Raw genomic sequence first — 26,929 nt, 5'->3', positions numbered from 1 at the left:
ATAACAAAACAAACAGGGATACACACCACCCAACTTAAGAAACAGTGCATTCTCTTTTTATTACATTTTCATTTAGACACTCTTAAGGGACCATTTACAAAGTCTCTGATTCAATAAGATGAAAGAACCAGTGTAACTTCCAGTAATGAATGATCCAATTCCTACCAGTTACTTATTCTACCATAGACAAAAGCTCCTACTTTCCAACAGTAAGATACACAGTTAAGGGGGAGAAAAACAACAACAACAAACACCAGACAACATACACACACCACTGACACCAGCCGCCAAACCAATCCTCCTGCCACAGCTACATGGCTACAAGACTAGCTCTCTTGCTTTTGGTCGGAGTCTCGTTCTGTGATAAAGGCCAAGTCTAACCAATGACCTAGAAGATGTGTAGATAAGCCAGAGCTACAAATCCACTAAAGTTTCTTTTTGGGTTTTGGTTAAGAAAATATCTGTTCTATCAAATCTCAGCTCCTTTGGTATCCTGCCGGTATACAGGCAGCAGAAAAAACCCTTTTTGGACGTCAATTTCAGCTGGCTGCTTCCACCTACCAGACTCCATGAGTGTCACAAAGCTATCACTGCCATCACTGTCCACGGAAATCCGATCTTCAGGGCCACTGTTATCCAATGAAACGCCATCAAACGACTGCTGAGATACTGTCCTCTTCATGGAGAAAAATCGGAGTCGGGCAGCTCCTCCACTCAATGGTGCTGCTGCCCCCTCATCTATTTTGGCCACGGGCTCCCTGTTTAAAAAACAAAAACCACGGGCGCCTGGGTGACTCAGTCGGTTAAGCGTCTGCCTTCTGCTCAGATCATGATCCCAGGGTCCTGGGATGGAGCCTGGCATCAGGCTCCTTGCTTAGCAGGGAGTCTGCGTCTCCCTCTGCCCCTCCCCCTTCTCTTACAGTGCTCTCTCTCTCTCGCTCTCTCTCATGCATGTGCACGCAAAAATAAATTTAAAAATCTTTTAAAAAACCCCACAAATGTGGCTTAGAAGATATGTTTTGTCGCTTGTAATGCCCATCCCTTTCAGCCCAAAGAGTTATTTATACATTAACTTTGATGTCAAATATTATCTGCTATAAGGGGGTCTCACCATTTTTCAACTGCTGGCCTTTCTGAATCTGGCATTTCAAACTGCATAAGTGCCTCTGCCATATCAACATTAAATGTCAAGTTTATTCAAGGTCATCCCATATAGAGAAGAGACCAAGTACCTATAGCCCCAGTGCAAATGAATGACACGGGAAGCCACCCACATCCATTCCACAAGTATTTACTGCAACACTTGTGCATCTAAGGCACCATACGAGTCACAGGGTAGGGGTGGAGAGTGAATAAAATAATGAACAAGGCATCCGCTGTCCTCAGTGAATGTGTAATCTCTCTGGAGAGAGGAGATTCAGAAATTACACACACCATAAGAGAGGGACAGAGGTACAAGCCAAAGGCTAAGCAATATCAAGGACAGGAAAGGATAAGAAGGGTACAGGCTTTGCTGGGGAGAGCAGTGGACGATAAAGAAAGGCACAACACAGTGAAAAAAAAAAACCTTTAAAGAGCTTTCAGGGGCGCCTGGGTGGCTCAGCGGTTAAAGCGTCTGCCTTCAGCTCAGGGCGTGATCCCGGCGTTATGGGATCGAGCCCCACGTCAGGCTCCTCTGCTATGAGCCTGCTTCTTCCTCTCCCACTCCCCCTGCTTGTGTTCCCTCTCTCGCTGGCTGTCTCTACCTCTGTCGAATAAATAAAAAATCTTAAAAAAAAAAATAAAAAAAAAAAGAGCTTTCAATCTTACCATTTAATCTTCCCATTTTATAGAAGAAGAAACTGACTCAAGGTCATAGTGAAAGATGGAATTAAGAAAAACCCAAGTCTCCTAACTTCTTGCTAAGTATTTTTTTTCCCCACTTTTTACCATATGGGTTACAGCCAGATTACAGAAAAACCTGGATAAAAAATGATATATGAAAGTGCTTTTAAAACTATAAAGTACAGAGGGTATATGGGAAATCTCTGTACCTTCTGCTCAATACTCCTATGAACCTAAAACTATTCTAAAAAATAGTCTATTAAAAAACTGTAAAGTATAGGGCTCCTGGGTGACTCAGTCCATTAAGTGTCCGAGTCTTGGTCTCAGTTCAGGTCTTGATCTCAGGATCATGAGTTCAAGCCCCAGCTTGGAGCCTACTTAAAAAACAAAAACCAAAAGTGCCACATGGATATATCATAGTAATTGATTATGCCACACTAATAAGTTCAAACTAAATTTAGGGGGTATAAGGAAAAAGCCTAGAAGTTTAACGTAGGGAATAACAAGATCAGACCTGTGTTTTAAGAAGTTTGACCTGGGGGGCGCCTGAGTGGCACACCGGTTAAGCGTCTGCCTTCGGCTCAGGGCGTGATCCCGGAGTTATGGGATCGAGCCCCACATCAGGCTCTTCTGCTGTGAGCCTGCTTCTTCCTCTCCCACTCCCCCTGCTTGTGTTCCCTCTTTCGCTGGCTGTCTCTATCTCTGTCGAATAAATAAATAAAATCTTTAAAAAAAAAAAAGTTTGACCTGGCTCTTTCAAATAAGCTAGTGAGGAAGAGACCTCCAATGAGGAAATCAAATAATAGTTTACTGATAGTCCACATGCAGGAACAGAGCAAAAACGGATATGAGACTCCCTAAAGCAGTGGTCTCAGAGTGTCATCCTGGCAGGGGCATCAGCAGCAACAGGGAGAGGGCATGGGCTTAGAAATGCATGTTCTCAGGCCCTGTCTCAGACCTACTGGATGAGGAACTCTAAGGGTAGGGCTCAGCAATCTGTTTTAAGAAGGCCTCCAGATGATTCTGAAGCATGCTTCAGTCTGAGAACCCGTGCTCTAGGAATTACAGTCAGAATCTGACAAGTGACTAGAAGATGCAGGAGAATGATACTACTGAGAAAAGAAAGACCTGACTGGGGAGGGATGGGGAATTTAATTTCATGCATGTGAGGTTTGCCACACCCCTGGGAAATCCATGGGACACTACATACAGTAGATCATATTCGATGAAGGGCAGGGGAGGGGAGAGAAGTCAGAACCAAAAATATAGACTATAGCAGAGGCGAGGAAATGGATAAAATAACCTCGAGAGAAAGTATGCAAAAATGCACTGATATAAACCTTCCTAAAGTTTGGTAAATACATCAAGAACCTTAAAAATGTTTGCAGCATTTGACCCAGTAATAACCCACTTCTAGGTTTTCATTCTAAAGATTTAGATATGCATAAAGAGTAATGTTCACAAAAACAAGGGCATTTAACACAGCTTTGGTTCTGAGAAAAACTGGAATACACTAAAGCCCCCCCCCATAGTGGGATGAATGAATAAATTAGGATACATCCATTTGCCAGAATATAATACAGCAATTAAAAATTATTCAGATACCTCATGAATGGGAAATGATTCACAAACATTAAATGAATAAAACTAGAAATTTTCTAGATGAAATAGAAATAATTCTATTATTGTAAAAATAATATTTCATGTATAGTGTATGTGTACACACATATAAGCACTCACATGGGTACCCAAATATAGGTATAAAAATCGGAAGGAAACAGATCCAAATGTGAACAGTGGCTATCTGGGCATTATGTTGTCACAAGTGACTGTTTTCTTCTTTACTCTTCTTTTTCGACATTATCAACAAAATGAACACAAATCATTTTTATAATTTAAAACATAAAGATTATGATAAAAGTGATCAGAATATAGACAGCCTAGTGCAGTGGAGCGGTTAGGTTTATAGGACGGAAGGCAGGAGAGAGCAGCCAAGGAAGAAGGAAAGACTCCTGCCGAGAAGTGCAGCGTGAGCAGCTCGCAGGGCTACAAGCGTTCAGGCCAGGCTGACGCCACAGAGGAGCAGGGGACAGAGAGGACTGAGAAGAGGCCACGGGACTGGGCCGTCAGCAAGTCAAGGTTAGGGGCTGAAAAATGGCTTGTGTCACACACCTTTCTTTTCCCTTTATTACCTCCCTCTCCTCTTTTCTCATCTCCCTTATGCTTCTCCATTTAGAAAAAGTAGCACATTTGGTGACTGGGAGTCCAGGCTTCCAATCCTCGACCCACCCACCACTCACAAGTTGTGTGATCCTGAGCAAGTTTCCTACGTCTTTGAGCTCAATTTCCTCATATGTAAAATGGAGATTGATATTAGTCCTGCCTTACAGGGTTGTTACAAGAATTCAGTGGATTAATATTGTAAGGATTCAGGACAGTGACTGATACACAGAAAGGACTCTATAAATGTTGCCTAGTATTATTCTATCACTTATTCCTTCAAGTTTTCCCTTCTCCTTCCTTCTAGGCTACCTGTGCCTAGTAAGTACTAACGCGGGCATTGCTTAAAGACCCACTTAGACCCACAAACCAAAGACAAAGCTCCAAAGCCACTGATCTTCAAACCATGGTCCCCAAACCACAAAGCATCCCACAAAGATGTCCCATAGTCTTCACTATCATTCCTAAAACCACAAGGCACCAATGGAAAAATCATACCTTTCCACTCTTCTGATTATGCACTTCCGTAGTTTTCTGCTTACTCCCTACCATATTTTCAGTGTCTGACACAGAGCCAGGGACAAAGTAGGGGCTCAAAAAATTTTTGTTAAATGAATATATTCTTCCTTCTCTATTACTCTGGAAGACATTGATAAGATGTACCAGAAAGAGCAAATCCAAAGCCCCAACTTCTCTATTTACAAGATACAGGATCCGGGCTCATCCTTTTTAAAACTTCAGTTCCCTAAACTGAGGATACAAATTTCTATCGCTACCTCATGGGGTTGCTGTGGGAATCAAATCAACAAAATATTATGTGAAAGGCCACTAAAAAGAATAAAATATCATACAGATGCCAGGTACTATTATTCTTCTCACAGAGTATACCAATATCAGTAAGACTGAATCAGTGACAGAGGAGGGAAGATCTACGAAGCAATAAATGCTGACTTGAATTCTGCCCAAGAGCAGGCCAAGCTACAGGCAGGCTCGTGCAAACCCAACTTCTGGTTCTTCCCCACCACAGAAAGTAAGTCTCTCCAGTCGGTACACCTATATCCTCCCACTAGCCTGAAAATTCTTCCACTGCCCTGCAGGCAGCACTGAAAACTAAAGCTTCGCTACATTAAAGAGGCCATTCTATGCCACCCCCCGGACTATATGATGTTTCCCAATCTAACAATATACACGGCAGGAGGCCTTAAGCCCAACGACCAGAACTAGGAGGAAGAGACAGGGTGAATGAAGGAGGCAGAGAGCCACTCACTTGGCTGGGGGCAGGGACAACATCTTGTGCATGGTGGAGGTCATTCGGTCTCTGCCCAGACTGAAGGCATCCTTAGTCAGGGACACAGCTTCCTTGGTGAGGTCCATAGTGGCATGTAGAGCCTCCTTTGTGGCATCCTTGGTCATGTGAATAGCACTTGACAATTCTCCCTCAATGTTCTTCAAGGGGATGATCTCGGCCTGTCCATTCACAGCAGTATCCCTGCCACCTGGGGCCTTCAACACAGCTGGTGAGGTAGACGTCTGGGCTCTGCTCAGTCTCTTGGCCTGTAAGGAATCTACTGCCTCATGGCCCTTCCTTGCCTCCTGCTGTGTAAGAGAATCTGAATCCTGTAGTTCTCCATTGCTATAGAGAGGCACTGGCCTATCCTGGGAAGCATCTAGATTTTCAACGCCACTATCCTCCAGAACCTTCTCAGGGCTTGCTGGGCCCTGGTCTGAGGAGGCATCAGACTTCAGCTCCCTATCCTCTGAAGGAGACAGCTCTGAATCGATGAGGCTGGTGGTATCTGAACCTGCAGAGTCAGCTTCAACAGCCCCAGGGGCAGGATGCATAAGCAGGGCCACCTCAGCGCTGGGGAAGAGGACCCCAATGCAAGCTGTCTGGTCCTGCAGAGGAGAGCCAGTCATGGCCTCTGTGTCCTTAGTCAGTTGCTCCTGAAGACCCTGGAGCACCTCCTTCAGGCGGAGTAGAGCCAAGTACTGGTAATGGTCAAGCCGCACGCGGACATGGGCAGGGGAGTGTACGAGCACGTGAACATCTGCCGCATCCTCAAGCTCGGTCAGAGGCCCTCTGTTGTCCACACTGCTGCTGCCTTCTCTCAAAACATCCAGGACTTCGGTGAGGCCTGACAGGCTTTTCAAATCATGCTCAGTCTTTGACCTCTGATGGGGCACAGCATCGGGGGCAAGGGCCTCAGAATGGACAGGACTGCCAAAGCTAGCAGATGGTTTCAGCCGCCCTTCTGTGGCCAAAAGGAGCTTCCGTGCCTGAGCTTGCTGCCAGCGGAGGGGTAGGCAGGCCCAAATGGACAAGGGGAAGGGGGCCACAAAATTCAAGGTATGGCCTTTGAAGTTTTCTGTTCCCTCAAAGTCCAAGGAGATCTGGGTGAAATGGATAGACCACAGATCCTGGGAAGCCTTAAGCCTCTGGGGAGGGAAAGTACTGGGCTGAGGAAGGCGGGAATCCATCTGGAAAGCATGATGTAAAAAAAGCATGTGCAGAAGGCTAAAGCCACCTGGAACCTTGGGAAAGTGAACATAATTGGAATGAAAGAACTCAGCAGCCGCAAAACCTCGGAAGAGACTTTGGAGGTCTGGACAACCGCAATGTGGGGCATGACGTGTATTGGTGGCAGTCATGCCCGACACAGAAAAGACGAGGGCCTGAGGACGATGCAACCCAGCCTGCTCTCTCTTCTCCAGCGGGAAGCTAACCTTCAGAGAGAAAATGAAACCCAATTCAGAATGGACATCTGAGTAGCTCCACAGCCTGCTATTAATACACACGTAAAAGACCAACCATTTGGGCTGTGATACGGTTTTTCTTTCTTCTATCAAAGGGACAGAGCAGAACCCTGGATTATAGTCATGGGAGAAATGCAGCTAGGGGCTGCCAACAGGGAACGAAAATCCCACTCTTCCCTACCTTCAACCAGAAAGCATCCAGTCGGATATCCAAGTGTTCATCTTTTTGGCTTGAATCTTCCAACTTGTAGATAGCTTTGAACTGCTCCAGACTGCGGTATAAATCCAGGCAGAAGAGGTTTCCCCAGAGCAAGCTGACAGGATCCATAGTAAACGTCAGACCATTTAACTGGATGTAGAGATTGGGACAGGGAACTGGAAAGCAGGGGGGAAAAAAAAGAATCTCCATGTACGGAGTAGCAACTCGACTCCTACTTACCAGCTGATATTCATTTTTTATGAAGAAAGCAAAGGTGCATATTTATACAAGGCGGAACTTTTAACAAAAGTGTGCTAAATAACTCAAACACCTAAAATTCCTAGCGACAAATGAGAATACAAGCCATGGCCCCAAGGCTGGCAAACGTGAAGAGCACGGGCTGAACAGTGAGAAGTGAGCAGATCAGACGCTTACCTGGAAGCTCCTGATTATCGGGGAAGTAATACTCTGTGAACTCGATATGAATGGCAGAGACCTGAGTAGGAAGACTGTGAAGCTTCCGACTGCAGGAGAGGAGTGTAGAGGGCTTCTTACTCGGCTGTCCAGCTGTAGAAACCTACACAACCATATACATGTTGCTGTTAGCACCTGTACAGCACCCAGAAGAGAATTTCCTCCATTTCCTCAGAGGTCATACAGAGCCACTGCCACCCTGGCAAAGTCTGTCACAGGGAGCAGAGTGCTTCTCGTATTGCAGGCATTCTCATCCCTGCTCACACTATCTGCAAGTTCACTTCTCTCAGGGGAAGGTTTGTAGTAGGGCATCAGAGGGAACTGGGGGAATCCCAGGTCCTGATCTCCACAGCCATCCATGCTCAGAAAGAAACAGACCAGTGTCATCGATCCACTCAGAAGTGAGGGAAGCAGCCCCCGAATTCCACAATCTCGTTCACACCTGTTGCCTTCCAAATGTACTGCTCCACCCCTTTTCAACCATGTCTCCCTGCGTCCTGGGCTTCTCACCTGGTGGATGTCCAAGTCATCCACCCGTATTACCATGCAACTGGAGCGCAAGCGATTCCATGCTGGAGGCCGAAAGGCAGCTTGTCGGCCCTGAGAGGCACTTCTCTCAAGGGGGTTCTTTCGAGGACTGGAGAGAGAATCTAAATAAAAATAAGAAGGTAGGAAAGAGAATCAGGTACATTCAACTTTCATTACTAATAGAATTAGGAAAGTAAAAATCCTAAGATCACTAAGGCTATATGTAGGAAAGAGAGCTTAACGCCGTCTAGCTCCTAGAAGGAACTCAACAATTGTATTCTCCTTAAAACCAAGGTCACGGCCTATGGAATAAAGGTGACAACAACCTCTCCTCAACACTGCAGTCAGTCCTAAAGACAACTAGGACTCTGTAAAGAAAAAAAGTCACTGATGTCTTTCCATGGGATGAGGTTGGGGTAATTAGCTAGTCCAGTGCTTTATCTTCACTGGATATTCACAAGTAAATAGCAAGAGGCTAGGCAATGGGAGTCCTCCAGCTCCTTGTAACCTACCTGCTTTCCTCCTGAAGGGAGAATCGACCCCCAGGTGCCAGGGCGGTTTGAGACCCGTCTCCTCATGCCACTTCTCCATTTTACTTTGAAATTCCATCACCAGCTTCTGGGCCCACTGGCCTCGGGTCTCCATGGCCTCACAGTGCCGTACCCAATGTTTGCAGCTGTCTCCTATGCAACAAAGAAGCAAAAAGATTTCAGTCTAAGATCATGATCCAACATTCTGATTTTCCCCTTCCATTGGTATAGTCATAGTTCAGAATCTGATCCCTCACCCCAATCCATATTTCTCTGGGGTAGGTAAAAATTATCTAGTGAGAACACTCAAGTTCTTCTGGATTCTATATGTGATTTTTCCCTAAGGTTCCCTAAAAGGCCAGCTGCTGTCTGTCACTGTCTTTGACCATGGACTACTAGAGAGGCTCTAAAACTAGTGGAAGTAAGGGGCAGAGCATAGCGTCAAAAGCAACATCTCAAGCACTGCCTCTCCTCCTACTTCTTCCCATCACTGATAAAGAATCATCAATAGTAGACCCGACAAGTTTCTTGAAGAGGGCTATTCCCAACATCCTTCTGAGCTGCAATTCCTGGCACCCTCCTGCTGGGCCCAGGAATCTGTCCTCAATACACGGGTACCTGGGATGTACCAGAACTGCTGCCATTCAGAGTTGTCCTACCTGCCCAGTGGAAGGGGTAATAGTCAAATGCCATCTTGCGGAAAGTGAGCTGCATTGCACCGCCCATGAGTCTATTTGCAGAGACACCTAGAGAAGAAAAATAAAGGTGAACAACAGCAGAAGAAACAAAGAAGCCTAACACCACTTGAAGTACTTAAGTCCTCTGAGGATCACTTCCAAAGCCTGAGGGCATCCAGGTGGCTCAGTCCATTAAGCTACGACTCTTGATTTCAGCTAAGGTCAAGACTGAGCCTCCCAGCTGGCTCCGCACTGGGTGTGGAGCCTGCTTAAGATTCTCTCTCTCTCTCTCTCTACCAAAAAAAAAAAAAAAAAAAAGCCTGGTTGATACACAAGTGCAACTGAAAAGCCATGATGTCAAGTGATTTGCAAGGCTGAGGCCCTCCTCTCTTGATTTATAATGGTCAATGGACAAGACCCAAAAAAGTATATTCCATTATTTCTATAAATGGTGGCCTGATTTCCAGAAAGGCAAAAGAAACTGCAAAACTCAGGATTCAAGAATTACAATCCTAGGTATCCCACTGACACATTCTAAAATCCTGATTGATTGGTTCCCCCAAAACTAACAATGCTAGGGTTGCTGTTCTTCAGCCCAACCCCTGGAGAGGCATAAGCCAAACTCCCCCCAAAACAGAACCCACATTATTTCCTTTCACATCCTGGCCTCAGAGCTAAATTAGACCATCATTACACACTATACATACACAGTACCATGGAACACTAAAAACACTGCAGTAACAAGGACACTGTAAGATACACACACAGGATATTGTACGTAAACTGGAATTTTTGGCATTAAGTCAAATACTGTACTATGTTTATCCTGAATTTACATTTAATTCTTTTTTTTTAAAGATTTTATTTATTTATTTGACAGAGATAGAGACAGCCAGCGAGAGAGGGAANCTATGTTTATCCTGAATTTACATTTAATTCTTTTTTTTTAAAGATTTTATTTATTTATTTGACAGAGATAGAGACAGCCAGCGAGAGAGGGAACACAAGCAGGGGGAGTGGGAGAGGAAGAAGCAGGCTCATAGCGGAGGAGCCTAATGTGGGGCTCGATCCCATAACGCCAGGATCACACCCTGAGCCGAAGGCAGACGCTTAACCGCTGTGCCACCCAGGTGCCCCTGATCTACCCTGTTCTACACTTCTCTCTCTTATTAAGGTGAAGGGAAATACCATGGGATCCTCTAGGTGTAAGCTGGTACATTTCCATCTAGTCTGGATTTCACCACCTCAAGTTCTGGATTAATCACCATCCTACACTCATGTTCCTTTTTCTCAATCTTTTTGTTCATTATCACTACCTCTGAGGAGCTTATTTAGACATTTTTTTCCTAATTGCCTCTTCGTGAAGTTTTCATACCACGGATATATACTATATATCTGCTTATGTACTATGTCTGCCTGTGCTTTATACATAAAAAGAATAAGTACAGGGGCACCTGGGTGGCTCAGTTGGTTAAGTGTCTGCCTTCATCTCGGGTCATGATCCCAGGGTCCTGGGATTGAGCCCTGTGTCAGTCTCCCTGCACAGAGGACAGCCCGCTTCTCTCTCTCCCTCTACCCCCACCCTCGTGATCTCTCTCTCTTGCTCTCTCTTGCTCACTCTATCTCAAATAAATAAATAAAATCTTTAAAAAAAAAAAAGTATAGGGGCGCCTGGGTGGCAGAGCGGTTAAGCGTCTGCCTTTGGCTCAGGGCGTGATCCCGGCGTTGTGGGATCGAGCCCCACATCAGGCNAAAAAAAAAAGTATAAATTTTACTCCTTTTATTCAATGCAGGGTAACAAAAGACTAAATAATTCTTTTAAATTAAAAGTCAAGTTTAAAAACTTAAAGCTATTAATATTTAACAACTTTTATAAATATATTTGCTGAGTAACATTTAATGAAACTTATTTCTTAGATAAATTATAATGTGTCAAACTATATATGCAAATTAGCAACTTATAGAAATACACAACAGCAATATAATCAATTTTTTTTTTAAGATTTTATTTATTTATTCGACAGAGATAGAGACAGCCAGTGAGAGAGGGAACACAAGCAGGGGGAGTGGGAGAGGAAGAAGCAGGCTCATAGCAGAAGAGCCTGATGTGGGGCTCGATCCCATAACGCCGGGATCATGCCCTGAGCCGAAGGCAGATGCTTAACCGCTGTGCCACCCAGGCGCCCCAATATAATCAAATTTTTAATTATTCAAAAGTATTTTTCAGCAAAAAAAATTTAAATAAATTTCTTAAAATTAATTTTAGTGAATTTTTTTTTTTTAAGTAAGCTCTATGTCCAATGTGGGGCTTGAACTCAATACCCTGAGATTAAGAGTCCCATGCTCTACAGACTGAGCCAGCCAGGTATCCCTTAGTAAACTTAACTTTTACTTTTGCTTGATATGAGAAAAAATCTTTTAGCTTATCTAGCTGCTAGGTATTCATTCAGACGGGGTGAGTATTTTTTCTTTTCAGCACTTAATGATTTGCTGAGTAACTTGCAGACTTAAATAATAAAACAGAAACTATTTTTATTTAATTCTTAAAGTTCAGATCTCAAAAGCACTGAAGCTCAAACATAATAACACTAACAAGGCAGCCAAACATAGCCAAGAGGCACATGTAGGCCACTCCTACCGTATGACTTTCAGATTAAGCAATCAATTTGGACTGCTGTCCTCTAATCACAGCCATCTAGTCACCCACCGTATGTTGTGTATCTTCAATGAACTCAATGTCAATGCTCCTCATGATATCCAAGAAAACCCAACAAAAGAAATTAAGTACTAAGGAATAAAATTTTGTCATGCCGAGGTAAGCTTTGGAAGGGCACAAATTATTGTTATAGCTAAGATTGTTTTTTGCTCCCACACCTCGCCAAAGAACCAATTTTTTAATGTCCAGAATAGGCAAAACTCAAGACAGAAGGTAGATCAGTGGTTGCTTAGAGCTGCAAAATGGAAAGTGACAGCTAATGGGTACATGATTTAAGGGAGGACAAAAATGTTCTAAAATTAGATTGTAGTGATAATTGCACAACCCCATGAATATACAAAAAAAAAGCCACTGACTTTTATATTCTAAATGGGTGAGTTGTATAAGATGTGAATTCAATCTCAATAAAGCTGTTTAAAGAGAGATAATTTGCAACTGCTGTTGGGGGATACCATCCTAGTTAAAAATGCATGACTGAGGCTACCAGAGGGAGAGGGTTTCACAGCAATGCTCCCTCCATTGGAATTATTTAGACATAAAAGAACAATAAACTACATAAACTAAGCATATTAAAATAGGGTCTAGAATTAAAATCAAAATCAAGTATAATTACCAATTACCAACATATTTAATTATAAACACATAATCATATATGAGACATAAATGGTAAATAGTGTCCATAAATGGCTAATTAAAATTCTCCAATGAGCTGGTGGGATGAGGACAACCTGGCCTTAAGAGAGATAAAGACAGTTTTTGGCTCACAGGTCTTATCCTAAGGAAAAAGAGTTAAAAAGAGGCAGATGACACTCTTCCCCATCAACTGCTAACCTCTTCTCTGAAGGCTGGAATATACACTGCTTCAGTTTTATTTTGAGATAGTGCTGCCCCAACTCAAGCCAAGCTGTCCCCGAGGACCCACCCAGTTTCCAATAATTTCACCTGCAATAGCAAGGGAGAGGTAAGCATGTTACTCAGGGGCCCAACATCCCAGGCTATGGTGTCCCTTAATGAAAAAGCAGGTAGATCCCTTTCATGAAGATGGAGCTGAAGGCAAAGAAGGAAGCCTCTGCCCCTCCCAAAGCTGAAGCCAAAGCAAAGGCTTTGAAGGCCAAGAAAGTGATGCTGAAAGGCGTCCACAGTCGCAAAAAAAAAGAAGATCTGCACATCACCTACGTTCCAATGACCCAAGACAATGTGTCTCAGAAGGCAACCCAAATATCCTTCAAAGAGCACCCCCAAGAGAAACAAGCTTGATCTCTATGTCATCATCAAGTTCCCCCTGACTACTGAGTCAGCCATGAAGAAAAGAGAAGACAACAACACACTTATGTTCATTGTGGATGTCAAGACCAACAAGCACCAGGTCAAACAGGCTGTGAGGAAGCTCTAGGACATTGATGTGGCCAAGGTCAACACCCTGATGAGGCCTGATGGAGAGAAGAAAGCATATGTTCAACAGGCTTCTGACTATGATACTTGGATGTTACCAACAAAATTGGGATAATCTAAACAGTCCAGCTGGCTAAATATAAATACAAAATTTTCACCAAACAACAAAACAAAACAAAACACAGGTACATGTAGACTTTAAAGAGCCTCTAGAGCCACACTGCACAAAAGAACTTTCTGTGATGACGAAAATCTTTTATGGTCCATAGATTGTACTCAGTACTTGAAATGTGGCTGGTGCAAATGAGGAACTGAATTTTTAAGTTTATTTAATTTTAACAGCCACATGTGGCTATTGGCTACTATACTGGACAGAGAGTCAGTCCCAGAACAATGCTGTCCAACAGAAATATAATGTGAGACACATAACTAATTTTAAATTTTCTAGTAGCCATATAAAAAAAGTTTTTAAAAAAGGTGAAATTAATTTTAATATTACATGCAACTACTTAAATGAATATAATCAATATTTTATCATTTCAACATATAATCAATATGAAAATAATTATCAAGGTACTCTACTCTTGTTTTCTACTGTTTCTTCAAAATCTCATGAGTACATTACATTTGCAGCCCATCTCCATTCAGATCAGCCAACAGTAGTCATGTGTGGCTGCGTATTAGACAGAAAAACTCCAGAGAATCGCACAGCCCTATCTGTACCACCTAATTTTCCCTTCCCTTTTCTCCCCAGATCCCAGGAGAAGAGTCAAATTCCCAAGAACTTGTTCTGTTCCTTGTTCCTTTACAGTCATACACCACACCTGGGTAAGGCAGGTTAGGAGTTATCCTCGTATCTAAAAATATCTCATCCAAAAATTCCCTAAATTCCACCAAGTAGATTAATTTAATAAGTAAATACCTGAGGGCTGCCAGGGAGGCGAGTCATCCACATCTTAGTGTGGATCATGGGTTCCGGCCATATGAAGAGGGCAGTGCTAAATACCCTCATCGAGCAAGAGGATGAAACTCTCAATAACGTACTCTTAATAAAGACCTCTGAACGGATTCAAGGCAAAACAAGAAAACCCAAAGCCTTGAGGTAACACTGAGAAGAAACAACCAAACAAAATAATAATCGTTTTAGGAAAAAACTTCCAAAATAAGTGGATGGCAAACAAGTGAGCAATTTATTTCTTGTGGCTACAAAAGCAATCTTTATGTTGTCACTGCTCCTTTTAGCTGTTCAGAGTAGGAGTAGATGGGGGCTGAAGTCACTTCAACACCAAGGAATAGCAAAGCAAGAGAGACAATGCTGCTTGGAGCCCCGGGAAGAAAAGGTAAGTTCCCCCGAGGAAACAGTCTACGTGTCATTAAGAGGCAGACATAACCTTTAGAAAGGATAAGGCAGCATGAGAAAAATCTACCAAATGAGAGCATCTCAAGCCAAGAGGTGGTGCAAAGGGGAGTATAAAGGGAATGTAGACAGAGTATTAAAGGAACAGGCAGCAGAGGGATAATAATACTGAGTATATGCCTATAATTAAGGTCCTCCAAATTCAGTATATTATTTCAGTTGAGCCTGACAATGACCAATGCGGTAAAGGAGTCAGATATGATTTAACTCAAGTTCACAAATGAAGAAACTCAAAGAGGTTAAGCAGGAAGCTAAGTGATTTCCCCAAGGCTCATGAAGGGGAAAAAATGAGTCAATTCCTTTTTCATTTTGAATAAGCATATATGTGTATGTAATACTAACTGCCCTAAAGAATGTAAAAGCATGACAAGAATACAACATAACCTCTCTGCTTGGGAAGAGGGCATTTACAAATAAAAAATATTTAAATTGATTCAAAAATCTGACAATCCTGGGGTTTCCTATACTTGAATTTACTTTCCTAAAAGCTTATCCCAGTGGTCAGCATTGCCCAAGATACACTGGGAAGAAAAAAGTATACACTGCTTGAGCTCTGCCCCCGAAGATTCTGACTAGTGAGGCCTGGAAGAGCGCTGCCCTCTGTATTTTATTAAGTACTGCCGGTGGTCCCGCTGCACCCTAAAGGCTGAAAGCACTACCTCCCATCAACAGAGCAAGAGACGCCACCGGAGACTGAGGTCCAAAGAATGCCTGGGATTAAGGGAAGCCAACGAAGTATGCCACAGCGTCTTGACAAGAGCTGAAGGCGCTGAGTGACCGCCCAGGCCAGGCTCAGGCCTAACAGAGTACCTGGCTCTCGGGACTGGCTATCATCACAAATGTGCAGGTCCAGGCGGGAAATGAGCAGATGGTAGGAGGACTCCTTCACATCAAATTTCTCAAAGTACTGGCTGAGGCGGCTGCTGCTGCTGTTGCTGCTGCTGTTGCTGCTGCCCTGGCTGCCACCGAACGCCTGGGCCCAGGACTGCTGGGCACTGGGAGCAGGTGGGGTGATCTATATGTGACAGAGAGAAAAACAAGAAGTCCAAACCCAGAGAGGCTCCTCACAGGCTTTCTTAAGCTTTAGCTCAGTCTGAAGAAAACCACAATTTAGCGAGATGCCCCCTCCCTCTCATAACTGTTCACCTGGTAGCTCACTTAGGTCTGTCCCACCTGAATAACCCAAACTCCAAAAACCCTAATTATAATTAATCTTATAACTCCAGTCAGAGTACTGTTCTGAGGTTTGAACCACCCCCCAAGCTCTCACCACCCCCAGGACTTAGCTGACCGATGCTACAACACTTCCTCCAGGAAGTCTTTCTTAAATGCCCTCTTGCTCTCATGGCATAGTGTCTACCTACATACAGCACTTACCACCTCCTATAACAATAACTTGTTTATAGTCCATATTTTAACAGGAATAAGAGGCTTATTCTACTTTTCCTTCCCAGTGGCTAATACTATATAGCTAACACACTGGAGACACCCAATGAACAGAATAAATGAATAAATTAGAAGCACGAACAAAGCCTATACAAATGAAAAATGTCCCAAATAAACCTAATAAAGTCTAGAGAGAAGGCTATTCATACCACCTATGTTGGTATGAATTAGGTCTGGCCTACCAGCTCCCTAGCCCCACCAAGGGTATCTGTTTTGCCTCTAACCTGTACAGGTTCAGGGGCCAGGCTCTTTCTCTGCTGGGCTGACTTCTCCATGGCCTCACTTAGTGACTCTGCATACTTCATCATAGCCTTGAGCTGCGAGTCAGTTAGCACCCAGAGCAGGTCATCCAACAGGAACATCAGCTTGGAGGCTACCACATTGCAATCTTTGGTCTGAAGGGGCCACACAAAACATGGGGTTCAACATCTGGTATCATTCCAACTCCTCAAAGTGACTGTTGCCTGATTAATTTCAGAGAGGACTTTTCATTGTGTAAGTCATAGTGAGCTACTTTGATTCATCATGGAAAGGACTTTTCAATACCCAGAACATGAAAGGAAAGCAGCAAACACTATGGAGAGTCAATTTCTTACAGAACTACTGATGTTTTCTGTGACTAACAAGAAACAACAGTAGTCAACTGCCAGGTGCCTATGTCAGTGTCCCTATATATGGGTAAAAATTGTGGTTTCCAAAATTCGGGTGACAAGGAGGTACAAATGTTTACAGAAAAGTCCTGTGCAACATTAAATTATAGGCCTGCCCCTTTCAATTGTCATTCCTGGGGCCAGTAACATTCAAAAAACAGAGAATAACAACTCCCAGGTTGTCTAGGAGGATAAAAGATGGAAGTTTTCATGAGGGCAGAGAACATACTCACTCTTCTCTTGAGGGCTATTTGGATCCTGCCTTGGTTGGTAATGAGCCTCAGTGGAGTGGTGATTGGGTCCTGATCACCATTGTCTGTAGCATCTGCCTCAATTCGAAGTGTTTGCCAAGTTATTTCCTTAAATGTTAAAACCTAGGAGAGAAGGTAAAATCCCTTAATTCTATGGATGAAATTAACCAAGAGGCAGGAAGTCCAAGGGGAAAAAACTAGCAAAGCAGAAATTCCCACCATCCTCAGTGAGAATCCTACCAACAGAATGCGGTGGGTCAGAGACCCCTAAGAGAAAAAGGCATGGAGCAGTAACACTGGGATTCTTGGGTTCACAGGAATGGGGAACATATCTGAGGAAATCCCCAAAGCAGGAATAATATCCTTTAAAAATCAGTCCTATTTTGAATCTCCCCATTCTCTCCTCCTGCAGTACTAGGGCTGTCACCTCTCCTCGGTGGGGGTCAGTGATGCGGGTGAGGCGGAGGTCACTCTGCTGCCAGTTGGGGTTGACGCTGTAGCCCTGGAGCTGCCACAATTCAAAAGAAGCGTGGAAGGCCTTGGAGTGAATCTTGATAGTGATGGAATTGACGATGATGAACATCCCCTCCACCACCTTCTCGGCAAAGCCATACTCACTACAACAAATGAGGCAGAGCAGTGTTCAGAATTAGGGGAGACTTTGTGTACACTCTTTATACTGGAAGATATCAGACAAGATTATTAACACTATCTCTTTTTGGGAGCTAGAACTGTGGATGATTTCTTTCTTTATTTCTCTCTTCCTATTTCTACTTATGTTTTTTAAATTTGGAAAATTTTTTATGATGCAGTACTCTTTTGAATTGGATTTTTTTGAGGAATGAAATAAAAGAAAAAGAGTTAACTTAGAAATAATCTCCCTTCTGTTAGAAAGAATAAATTGAAAAATATTTTTATGGTCCACAAACTACCCAAATTTGAATGTTGTACATGAGGGGAGGTATAACTAAAGAAAGGAAATGCTAGGTTTCTATAAAATCTTCAAAGACACAGCATATTCTGCAAAAATCGTGGAAAGAGGAAAGAAGTTCAGCCAGGTGAGCAAGAGGTCAAGGACAATCCCAACTTTACTCTGTCAAATATATCCCAAAGAGCACTGTACTTCCACAGTGAGAGGTCAGAAATGGCAAGGAGAATAATAAAGGCAATCTTAAAGTCCTTCTGGATGTAGAAAACACAGACATTCTTGACATGTAAATGAAATCATTACAAGAGATAGAAAGACTATGGACTCTGAGAAACAAACTGAGGGCTTCAGAGGGGAGGGGGGTGGGGGAATGGGATAGGCTGGTGATGGGTAGTGAGGAGGGCACATATTGCCTGGTGCACTGGGTGTTATACGCAACTAATGAATCATCGAATTTTACATCAAAAACCAGGGAGGTACTGTATGGTGACTAACATAATATAATAAAAAAATATTATTATAAAAAAAAGAAGGTGTGGAAATTATAAACTGAAAAAAACATATATTTGCAATTTATATCATAAAGGGCTAACATCTCTAATGTATAAAGAGCTTCAAGAAACTGAAAAGAAAAAGACCTTCAGGCCAATAAATACGGGTACGAAGTATGGACAGTTCACAGAGAAATAAATGCAAATGATATTAAACATAAAAATGTTCAACCTCACTCATAAATCACAACTGTACTGAGAGACACTTAATTTATAATAGAGGCGACAGAGCAGTAGGGAAAAGATGGTCTTTCAGTAACAGCGCACGGTCAATTTGAATATATTGACAGAGAAAAAATAATATTAACTTCTATCTCACATCAAACAAAAAAAAATAATCAGTTTTAAGACTGACTGTATCTAAATGTGAAAGGGCAAACAATAAAACTTTTAGAAGAAAACAAAAGAGAATACCTTCATGCCTTAGGACAGGAAAAGAACCCTTAAACAAGACCCTTAAAAAGGGCTAGGCATAAAGAGAAATAAAGGTAGACTGGACTACATTAGAATTAATCGTTCCTGTTCAACAAAAAAACATTAAGAGTGACAACAATGTTCGACATCACTCACTGTCAGGGAAATGCAAGTGAAAACCACATGAGATATCACCTCACAGCTGTCAAAACGGCTAGTATCAGAACAATAAGAAACTAGTGCTGGCAAGGATGTGAAGAAAAGGAAACCTTTATGCACTGCTGGTGGGAACAGCAATTTGGTGCAGCCACTGTGGAAAATAATATGGAGCTTCCTCAAAAAACTAAAAAGAGAAGTATCATACGATCCAGGAATTGTACTTCTGGGTATTTACTTGAGGAAAATGAAAACACTAATTCAAGAAGATACCTGCACCCCTACGTTTATTGTAGCATTATTTACAATAGTCAAGATACGGAAGCAACCCAATTGTACATCAACAGATAAATGGATAAAGAAGATGTGGTGTATATATACAGTGGAATATTACTGAGCCACAAAAAAGGATGAAATCTTGCCATTTGTGACAACATGAGTGAACCTAGAAGGTATTATGCTAAGTAAAACAAGTCAGACAAAGAAAGACCAATACCATATGATTTCACTTACATGCAGAATCTAAAAAAAACAAATGAGCAGACAAAACAAAAACAAACTCGTAAATACAAAGAATAAACTGGTGGCTGCCAGAGGGGAGGGGTAGGAAGAGTGGGCAAAATAGGTGAAGTGATGAAGAGGTACATACCTCAAGCAATGAAACACATCAGTCATGAGGATGCAAAGTACACATAGGGACTATAGTCAATAATACTGCAATAACATATGGTAACTACACTTATCACTGAGAGTACTACATAATGTGTAGAACCGTCAAATCACTAGATTGTACACCTAAAACTAATAAAACATTGTATATCAACTATACTTCAATTAAAAAAAAGAAAAAGGAAGCAACACCAGGAATGAGCAGTACAGAGAAAAGGCCGTGTGAGGAAATACTGAGGAGTCAGCATCTGCAAGCCAAGGAGAGAGGCCACAGGACCTGCTGACACCTTGATAATAGACTTCAAGCCCCAGAACTTTGAGAAAATAAATTTCAACTATTTAGGCACAGTCTATGGTATTATGTCATAGCAAAGCAATACAAATGGATACAGAGTTCCAACTTCAGAAGATGAAAAAGCTCTAGAGATTTGTTGCAGGACATGAGTACAGTTAACACTACTGAACCGTACACTTAAAAACGGTTAAGATGGGGGCACCTGGGTGTCTCAGTTGGTTAAGCATCTGCCTTCAGCTCGGGTCAGGATCCCAGAATCCTGGGATCAAGCCCCATATCAGGCTCCCTGCTCAGCGAGGAGTCTGCTTCTTCCTCTGCCCCTTACCGTACTCGTGCTCACTCACTCTCTCTAATAAATAAATAAAATCTTTTTAAAAATTAAAAAAATAAAAAGATGGAATCATACTGTATGATGCCAACTATATGACATTCTGGAAAAGGAAAAACAATGGAGACAGTGAAAAAAGACCAGTGGTCTGAGGGGTTGGGGGCAGGGATAGAGATAAATAAGTAGAGCACACACAGTTTTTAGGGCAGTGAAAATACAGTGTAATACCATAATGGTGGATATACATTTGCCCCAACCCATAGGATGTACAAAACCAAGAGTGAACCTTAATGTGACCTATGGACTTTGGACGACTGGGATGTGTCAATGTGGGTTTAACCACTGTAACAAATGTACTACTCTGGTGAGGGATGTTGATAATAGAGAAAGCTATGCATGCGTGGGGGCAAGGGGATATGGGAATTCTGTGTACCTTCCTCTAACTTTATTGTGAACCCAAAACTGCAAAATTTGTCTTAAAAAAAAAATGAATTTCTCTGTATGTCAAATTGGTATCCCAACCATATAAAAAACGATTTCAAGTGACTTTAAAACACAGCATTTCGGGGCGCCTGGATGGCTCAGTCGTTAAGCATCTGCCTTCGGCTCAGGTCATAATCCCAGGGTCCTGGGATTGAGCCCTGCATCAGGCTCCCTGCTCAGCGGGAAGCCTGCTTCTCCCTCTCCCAACTCCCCCTGCTTGTGTTCCCTCTCTCGCTGTCTCTCTGTCAAATAAATAAATAAAATCTTAAAAAAAAAAAACGAAAAACCACAGCATTTGACCATACTTCCCCAGTGGGGATATATCATAAGGTTAAAACACATACACACACACAGAAGTCTACTGTATTCAGTAGTCTTATTTATAGTTATAATACTGGCTTTGTTATTTTTTAAACAATGGAAAAAGTAAATCATTTATTATATTATTGTTGTTAGGAACCAAGGTTCAGCATATGAACAAAAAATACAAACACTAAATCTAAAAAGTTATTTTAAAATCCTCTTTTTTTATTTGAATTGAGAAATATTAGCATATTGTCATGATTTATTTTTCTCTTTCTTAAAAATACCTTTACCCTAGAACTGAATACTTAAAAGGCCTTAATTCAATGACAAATCAATGAATACCATTTTGTTCAGACTGTTCTCTCCAAATAACATTTCTCACTAAAAAGGAATCAGGATTCCTTGGAGAAATGTCAGATTCCAGGTCTGAAGTAAGGATGTATATGAGAAGCCTGAAACATCTTGTTCTGTCTAAAAACAAAAAGATTATGGGGTCTTCTCCAACAGACACAGGAGGCGACTTTGAAAGGCTCTCACTGGCCAAAGATGAGGACATCTGAGTATCAAAACAAATAACAACTATAAATGTATGAAATACAACAAACATATTTTTTTTAAAAAGTAAATGTAGGATGTAAGAAAATCTAAACGTAAAAGCATGTAAAAAGAATGTAAAATAGCAAACCACTCTGGAAAAGTTTGGCAGTTTCTTAAAAAGCTAAATCTTACCTACCATACCACCTGATCATTCCATTCCTAGGCATTTACCCAAGAGAAATAAAAGCACATGACCACACAAAAACTTGTATATAAATGTTCATAGCAGCATTATTCACAAGAGCCAAAAACTGTAAATAAAGTGTCCATTAACAAGTGAATGGATAAACAAATCATGATCTATCCACACCATGGAATACATTACTCAGGAATAAGAGGAATGAACTACTGATACACTCAACAACCTGGATGAATCTCAAAATAATTATGCTGAGTAAAAGAAGCCAGACAAAAACCAGTACATACTATATGATTCCATTTATATAAAGTTATAGAAAATGTAAACTAATTTAGTCACAGAAAGCCATGCTTGTCTGGGGCTAGGAGGGGGTGAAAAAGGAAAGGGAAGGAATATAAAGGAGAACAACAATACGTTTAAGGGTTAATGGGTATGTTCATTATCTTGACTGTGTTGATGATTTCATGGTGTATGCATATGCCAAAACTTATCAGATTGTATACTTTGCATGTGTAGTCTATTCTGTGTCGACTCTACTTTAACAAAGCTGTTTAAAAAAAACATGAATTCAAAATGATAATCCTCCTTCATCCTCCCCCCACACCCACAAAAAATCTTAGAGATTATTGCTAATCTATTATGGTTAATAAATGTAATAGGAAGAAAAGAATTATAAAGTCCCTATTTTGCATCCTACAATGAAATAACAGATCTACACAACTATCATCAATGGTCATCAACGGTCCTTACACCATGAGGTAAAGTAGATGAGGAACTTAATCACAACGGATAAATCAGGCCATCATCATCTGACTCCACTGATTAATCTTAACCAAAGGAATATTTTGTGCCTCCTGATATGTTACAATAGGAAATACATGCTACAATTTCTAGAGTATTCTTTTAAGATTTTATTTATTTGACAGAGAGAAAGAGAGACAGCCAGTGAGAGAAGGAAGAAGCAGGCTCCCAGCGGAGGAGCCTGATGTGGGGCTCGATCCCAGAACGCCGGGATCACGCCCTGAGCCAAAGGCAGATGCTTAATGACTGAGCCACCCAGGCGCCCCAACAATTTCTAGAGTATTCTTACCAAGAAAACAAAAAACAAAAACATTTACTCAAAAAAAGCCTTTAAACCTTACTATCAGGTTAAATGAGAAACATTTAAAATATAACCTTGAGGACACAGTCAGCCCAAATACAAAATTTGAGACATTCCTTAGAAAAAACAATCTAGTTTCTACAAAGAATAAATATATTAAAGAGTGCGAGTGGGGGATTGTTTAGAATTAAAGAGCCTTGAAAGGCATATCCCTAAATGTAATATGTGGAGCTCTTTGGAGCCACACTGCACTGGAAAAAATATTTTAGAGACAATTTAGGAAAACTGAATATGTAAGAAGTATTAGGTAATACTAACAAATTCCTATTAATTCTATTGATTGTGATAATAGTATTGTGTATTTTTTCTTTCTTTCTTCACAATCCCTGTCTGTTAAAGACACAGTATCTAGTATTTACCAATGGAATCATATGGTGTCTGGGATTTGCTTTTATATACTACCCGCGCGTGCATGCACACACACACACACACACAGTGGCAGGAAAAAGGTGAAAATAGAATGGCAAAATGTTGAAGTTAGTTCTTAGGTGTATGGGGGTTGATTACACTATTCTCTCCACTTCAGTGTAGGTTGGAAAATTCCCATAATAAAAAGTTTATTTTTCACTAAAAGTTGATATTGAACAGTTAATTAACATGTTGGAAATAATAGGGACCTAAGCAACTAACCTCTGTCCTGAAGCAAGGGCAATGGGAGACTGTCCATTCGGGGGCCGAGGCTCCTCACATGTTTTCATCTCCACCTCTACCTTATCCAGACACTGAAATAAAAGCCACAGAGAGCTAAGCATCTGCACAAAACCCCACACAGCACGCACTGCATCTTATTCATCCCTCTGCTCTACTGTCTAGTTGAGTGCTGTGCCTATGGTGGGCAGACAAAAAATGTTTGTCAAATGAATGAACTAACTGAAATGCAAGAAGCCTCATCTTCCCTCTTCCACGTCCATTAGCAGCAGAACTCCAGGACAAGCATGAGATTAGCTCACAGCAGGAAACTAAAACATAAATCCAAGTTACAGAGGTATTACTATTGCTGGAGATCCCAGTCTTCAGATAAAGATATGCACTGATGAGTTCCCGAAGGGCTTTCAGCTGATAATCACCCAATAGCCAACATGAACTAAACTAATTTTTTCTCTGTCAGGATTCCAAAGGAAATCTAAAAGTAGAACCTAGGCAGCAAAATTTGTTATAAAAAACAAAAGGCAAAACAACCAACTCAGGACTCCTGGGTCTTATGTCTCACTGCTAACTGCCATACGGCACAGTAATTTCAGAATAAGCCCAGGCAACAGTCACTCTGTCTCAGAGAGAAGCTTACAAGCCAGACAGAGCAATCACCACTCTCCTCCCCATCTCCTCTCAGATCTTTTAAAGCCCCACCCCAGCCATCTCCATTCCATTACTTGCAATCAAGAAAGGCCATTACCAAGCAAATGGGGTGTGTCTTCAACTTTGTCCACTGGATCTGAAAGAGGAAAGCAACACTCAGGGCTGTGGGAGCTGCCCCTCAAGAAAGCATGCCTGCTGGCCGAGGACAGCAACAGCACTCTGATCCCCATTCTCACCCGGATGGAGGCCCTGTTGCAGTAGACTCGAGTAATGGCTAACCAGGTGGGCAGCTCCAGCACATTCTGTAGAACCTCTTCATCCAGCTCCAGGTTCGTCAGCTGACCCTCCCCTTTCAGGGTGCTCAAATTGATTTTGTCCGGGGAAAGATTCTTGGTGAACCTGAAAAGAGTCAAGGTAAGAAGCTATTATTTCCATGGAAATCCACTAAATGGGCATCATAGCCCACACTTTGCAATTTGGAGAAAAGAGAAAGTTAAAGAACAAATGTTGACTAATGACCACACTGTCTTTATCCCAAGTAAGATGTCAGGTCAGACCTACCCTTCTGCTCATGATTGCGTCACCTTGCTACTCAAGCACCTATGATGGGGATTCTGGAGAAATGGCTATCGCAGTGGCAACATAGCCTTTTGGTATTTCTGAATCTCCACATTAAAACGGAGCACCTAGATAACACCACAAAAAGCCCATGGATAACATCCGTAACATAACTAGAAGGTCAAGCATCCTCATAAACCGCCATATAAAGAGGGAAAAACATCAATGGCCAGAAGTGCTTTACGCAGCTGAGCAGATCAACATAGAGGGAAGCAACAGGGCACCTGACAGACCAGAGAATGGAAGAACCCCAAGATAACCAAGTTTTAAATGAAAAGCAATGTGGGCCAATCTGAACGCGGAGACTGAAACTAGTGGGGTTGAGTCCACTGCAAGGGGTCCCTGGTGAGGCCCAAAGGACCTGGAGCAGTCTAGCCTTATAAACTCACGGAACTAACCAAGGCCCCTTCCTAGGACAGGGCACCCACACTGAAAAGAAACAGAGGAGAGAGGAATCCAAAGTGAGCTAGGTAGGGAAAACAGAAACAAAGAGAAGAGATGGTACAAACAAAAGGGGGGGGCAGTGGACAAACCAGGATATCTTGGAAAGCAAGTTATATTTTTTTAACACTACTTGAAACAGTCGAGGGAGCTCTATGAAGTTAGAATGTGAAACAGTAACGGGCTAATTGTTGGCTTGTTAGGTAGGGTCAAATGAAATCCCAGACCCTTACATGTACCCTTACTCATGTGATCAAAGAACATCCCACCACCTACAGTCCTGCCAAAGGGAATAAATCTGAATCGCATCATGCTACTAGGTCCAGTTGCTAATCTGTAGGAAACACAGAGGGAAAACCCTGAACTGCACCAGAAGCATGCAATCAGCACAATACAGACCATAGGAAACTATATAGGTCAAGTGGCCTGGACATAATTCCCACAGGTCAGTCTTCTCACTGTTTCACACTCAGTGTCTCCAGTCTGCGCATGTGCTCTTGCCGCCCCCTTTCCGGAGCATCCTCACCACAATCTGCCACTCAAGGCCCAATGCAAGACTTCTCACTGAGGCTCTTTCCCTCACTGCTGCAACTCACGTGACACTGTTTTCTTCTACATCTCTGGAATCTGTTACACATGTTTAAGTCATTATCACAGAGGGTCTTAGGATATTCTCTAATTCTCCCCTATGTAACCACCCCTATGTGATTAGATATGAAGCCCTGTGAGGCCAGAGGCTCAGTCTTCGCCATCCCTCCTAATCAAAATGGTCACCTGACACACCTACATCCTCTTAGCTAACCATCCTGCTCAGCTAACTACTGCCAGCTCCCTTCTCCCATCTTTTTGGTTAGATCAATTTAAGGCCAGTTCCTCACAGCATACCCCTCTGTCCTGTAAGACAAAATGTCTATGACAAATCTCGTCTCTGTAATTCTGTTGCTGCCTCTCAGAGTCACTATTTTCCACCCCAATAATGAACTGTATCTTGCCCTCCATCCATAACTATACTTAGCCCTTACATATATTAGATGCTAATAACTGACTTTAGAGTTACATATTGTTTACCAGCTTTTATTTTTTCACATATATCCTTTCCTATTTCTAAGCCATATTTTAGTGGTTTTGGATTTCCTTGGACCATAAGATCATGACGTACAAGAATTTTATCTTCACAATTTTTTTCTACAGTGCCTAAAATAGTACTACGTCAAAAGACCCTTTAACAATTTTTAAATGATAGTAAAGAATTTTTTGGAAGTTTACAAACATGCAAAAAATACTGTATGATATTAAGGGATTCATAGGAATCCATTGGCATGATGACAAATTCAGGAAACTGCTTACCTGTGAGACAAAAGGGGAAGGGTCCAAGGAAGCTGCAACTATATGAATAATACTTACTTGTCACGTTGGGAGGTGACTATATGGCTATTCATTATATACTCTCTATACCTTTTTGTATGGC

At 42.0% G+C, this 26,929-nt stretch overlaps 1 protein-coding gene and 1 pseudogene across 2 annotated transcripts in view; one reads left to right on the top strand and one right to left on the bottom strand.

Moving 5' to 3' along the window:
* Window positions 1-26,929, bottom strand: part of UHRF1BP1 (UHRF1 binding protein 1) — a 63,021-nt gene that overhangs the window by 10,391 nt on the left and 25,701 nt on the right. The window contains exons 2-15 of one of the 2 annotated variants that reach the window (XM_002914361.4): window positions 24,639-24,801; window positions 24,500-24,538; window positions 23,737-23,828; window positions 17,506-17,695; window positions 17,061-17,201; window positions 16,402-16,572; window positions 15,542-15,746; window positions 9,189-9,275; window positions 8,512-8,682; window positions 7,982-8,121; window positions 7,433-7,574; window positions 6,980-7,173; window positions 5,312-6,768; window positions 562-758 (exon numbers count right to left, since the gene is read on the bottom strand). In XM_002914361.4, coding sequence (XP_002914407.2) covers window positions 562-758; window positions 5,312-6,768; window positions 6,980-7,173; window positions 7,433-7,574; window positions 7,982-8,121; window positions 8,512-8,682; window positions 9,189-9,275; window positions 15,542-15,746; window positions 16,402-16,572; window positions 17,061-17,201; window positions 17,506-17,695; window positions 23,737-23,828; window positions 24,500-24,538; window positions 24,639-24,801 — 3,389 coding nt within the window. The remainder of the gene's footprint in view (window positions 1-561; window positions 759-5,311; window positions 6,769-6,979; window positions 7,174-7,432; window positions 7,575-7,981; window positions 8,122-8,511; window positions 8,683-9,188; window positions 9,276-15,541; window positions 15,747-16,401; window positions 16,573-17,060; window positions 17,202-17,505; window positions 17,696-23,736; window positions 23,829-24,499; window positions 24,539-24,638; window positions 24,802-26,929) is intronic. The other variant, XM_034660575.1, reaches the window with a different exon arrangement.
* Window positions 12,958-13,434, top strand: LOC109488862 (annotated as a pseudogene).

This window comes from Ailuropoda melanoleuca, chromosome 5 (genome assembly GCF_002007445.2).
Source record: "Ailuropoda melanoleuca isolate Jingjing chromosome 5, ASM200744v2, whole genome shotgun sequence".
NCBI lineage: Eukaryota > Metazoa > Chordata > Mammalia > Carnivora > Ursidae > Ailuropoda > Ailuropoda melanoleuca.
The sequence above is the reverse complement of the archived record's forward strand: the minus strand, read 5'-3'. Positions and strand labels throughout refer to the sequence as shown.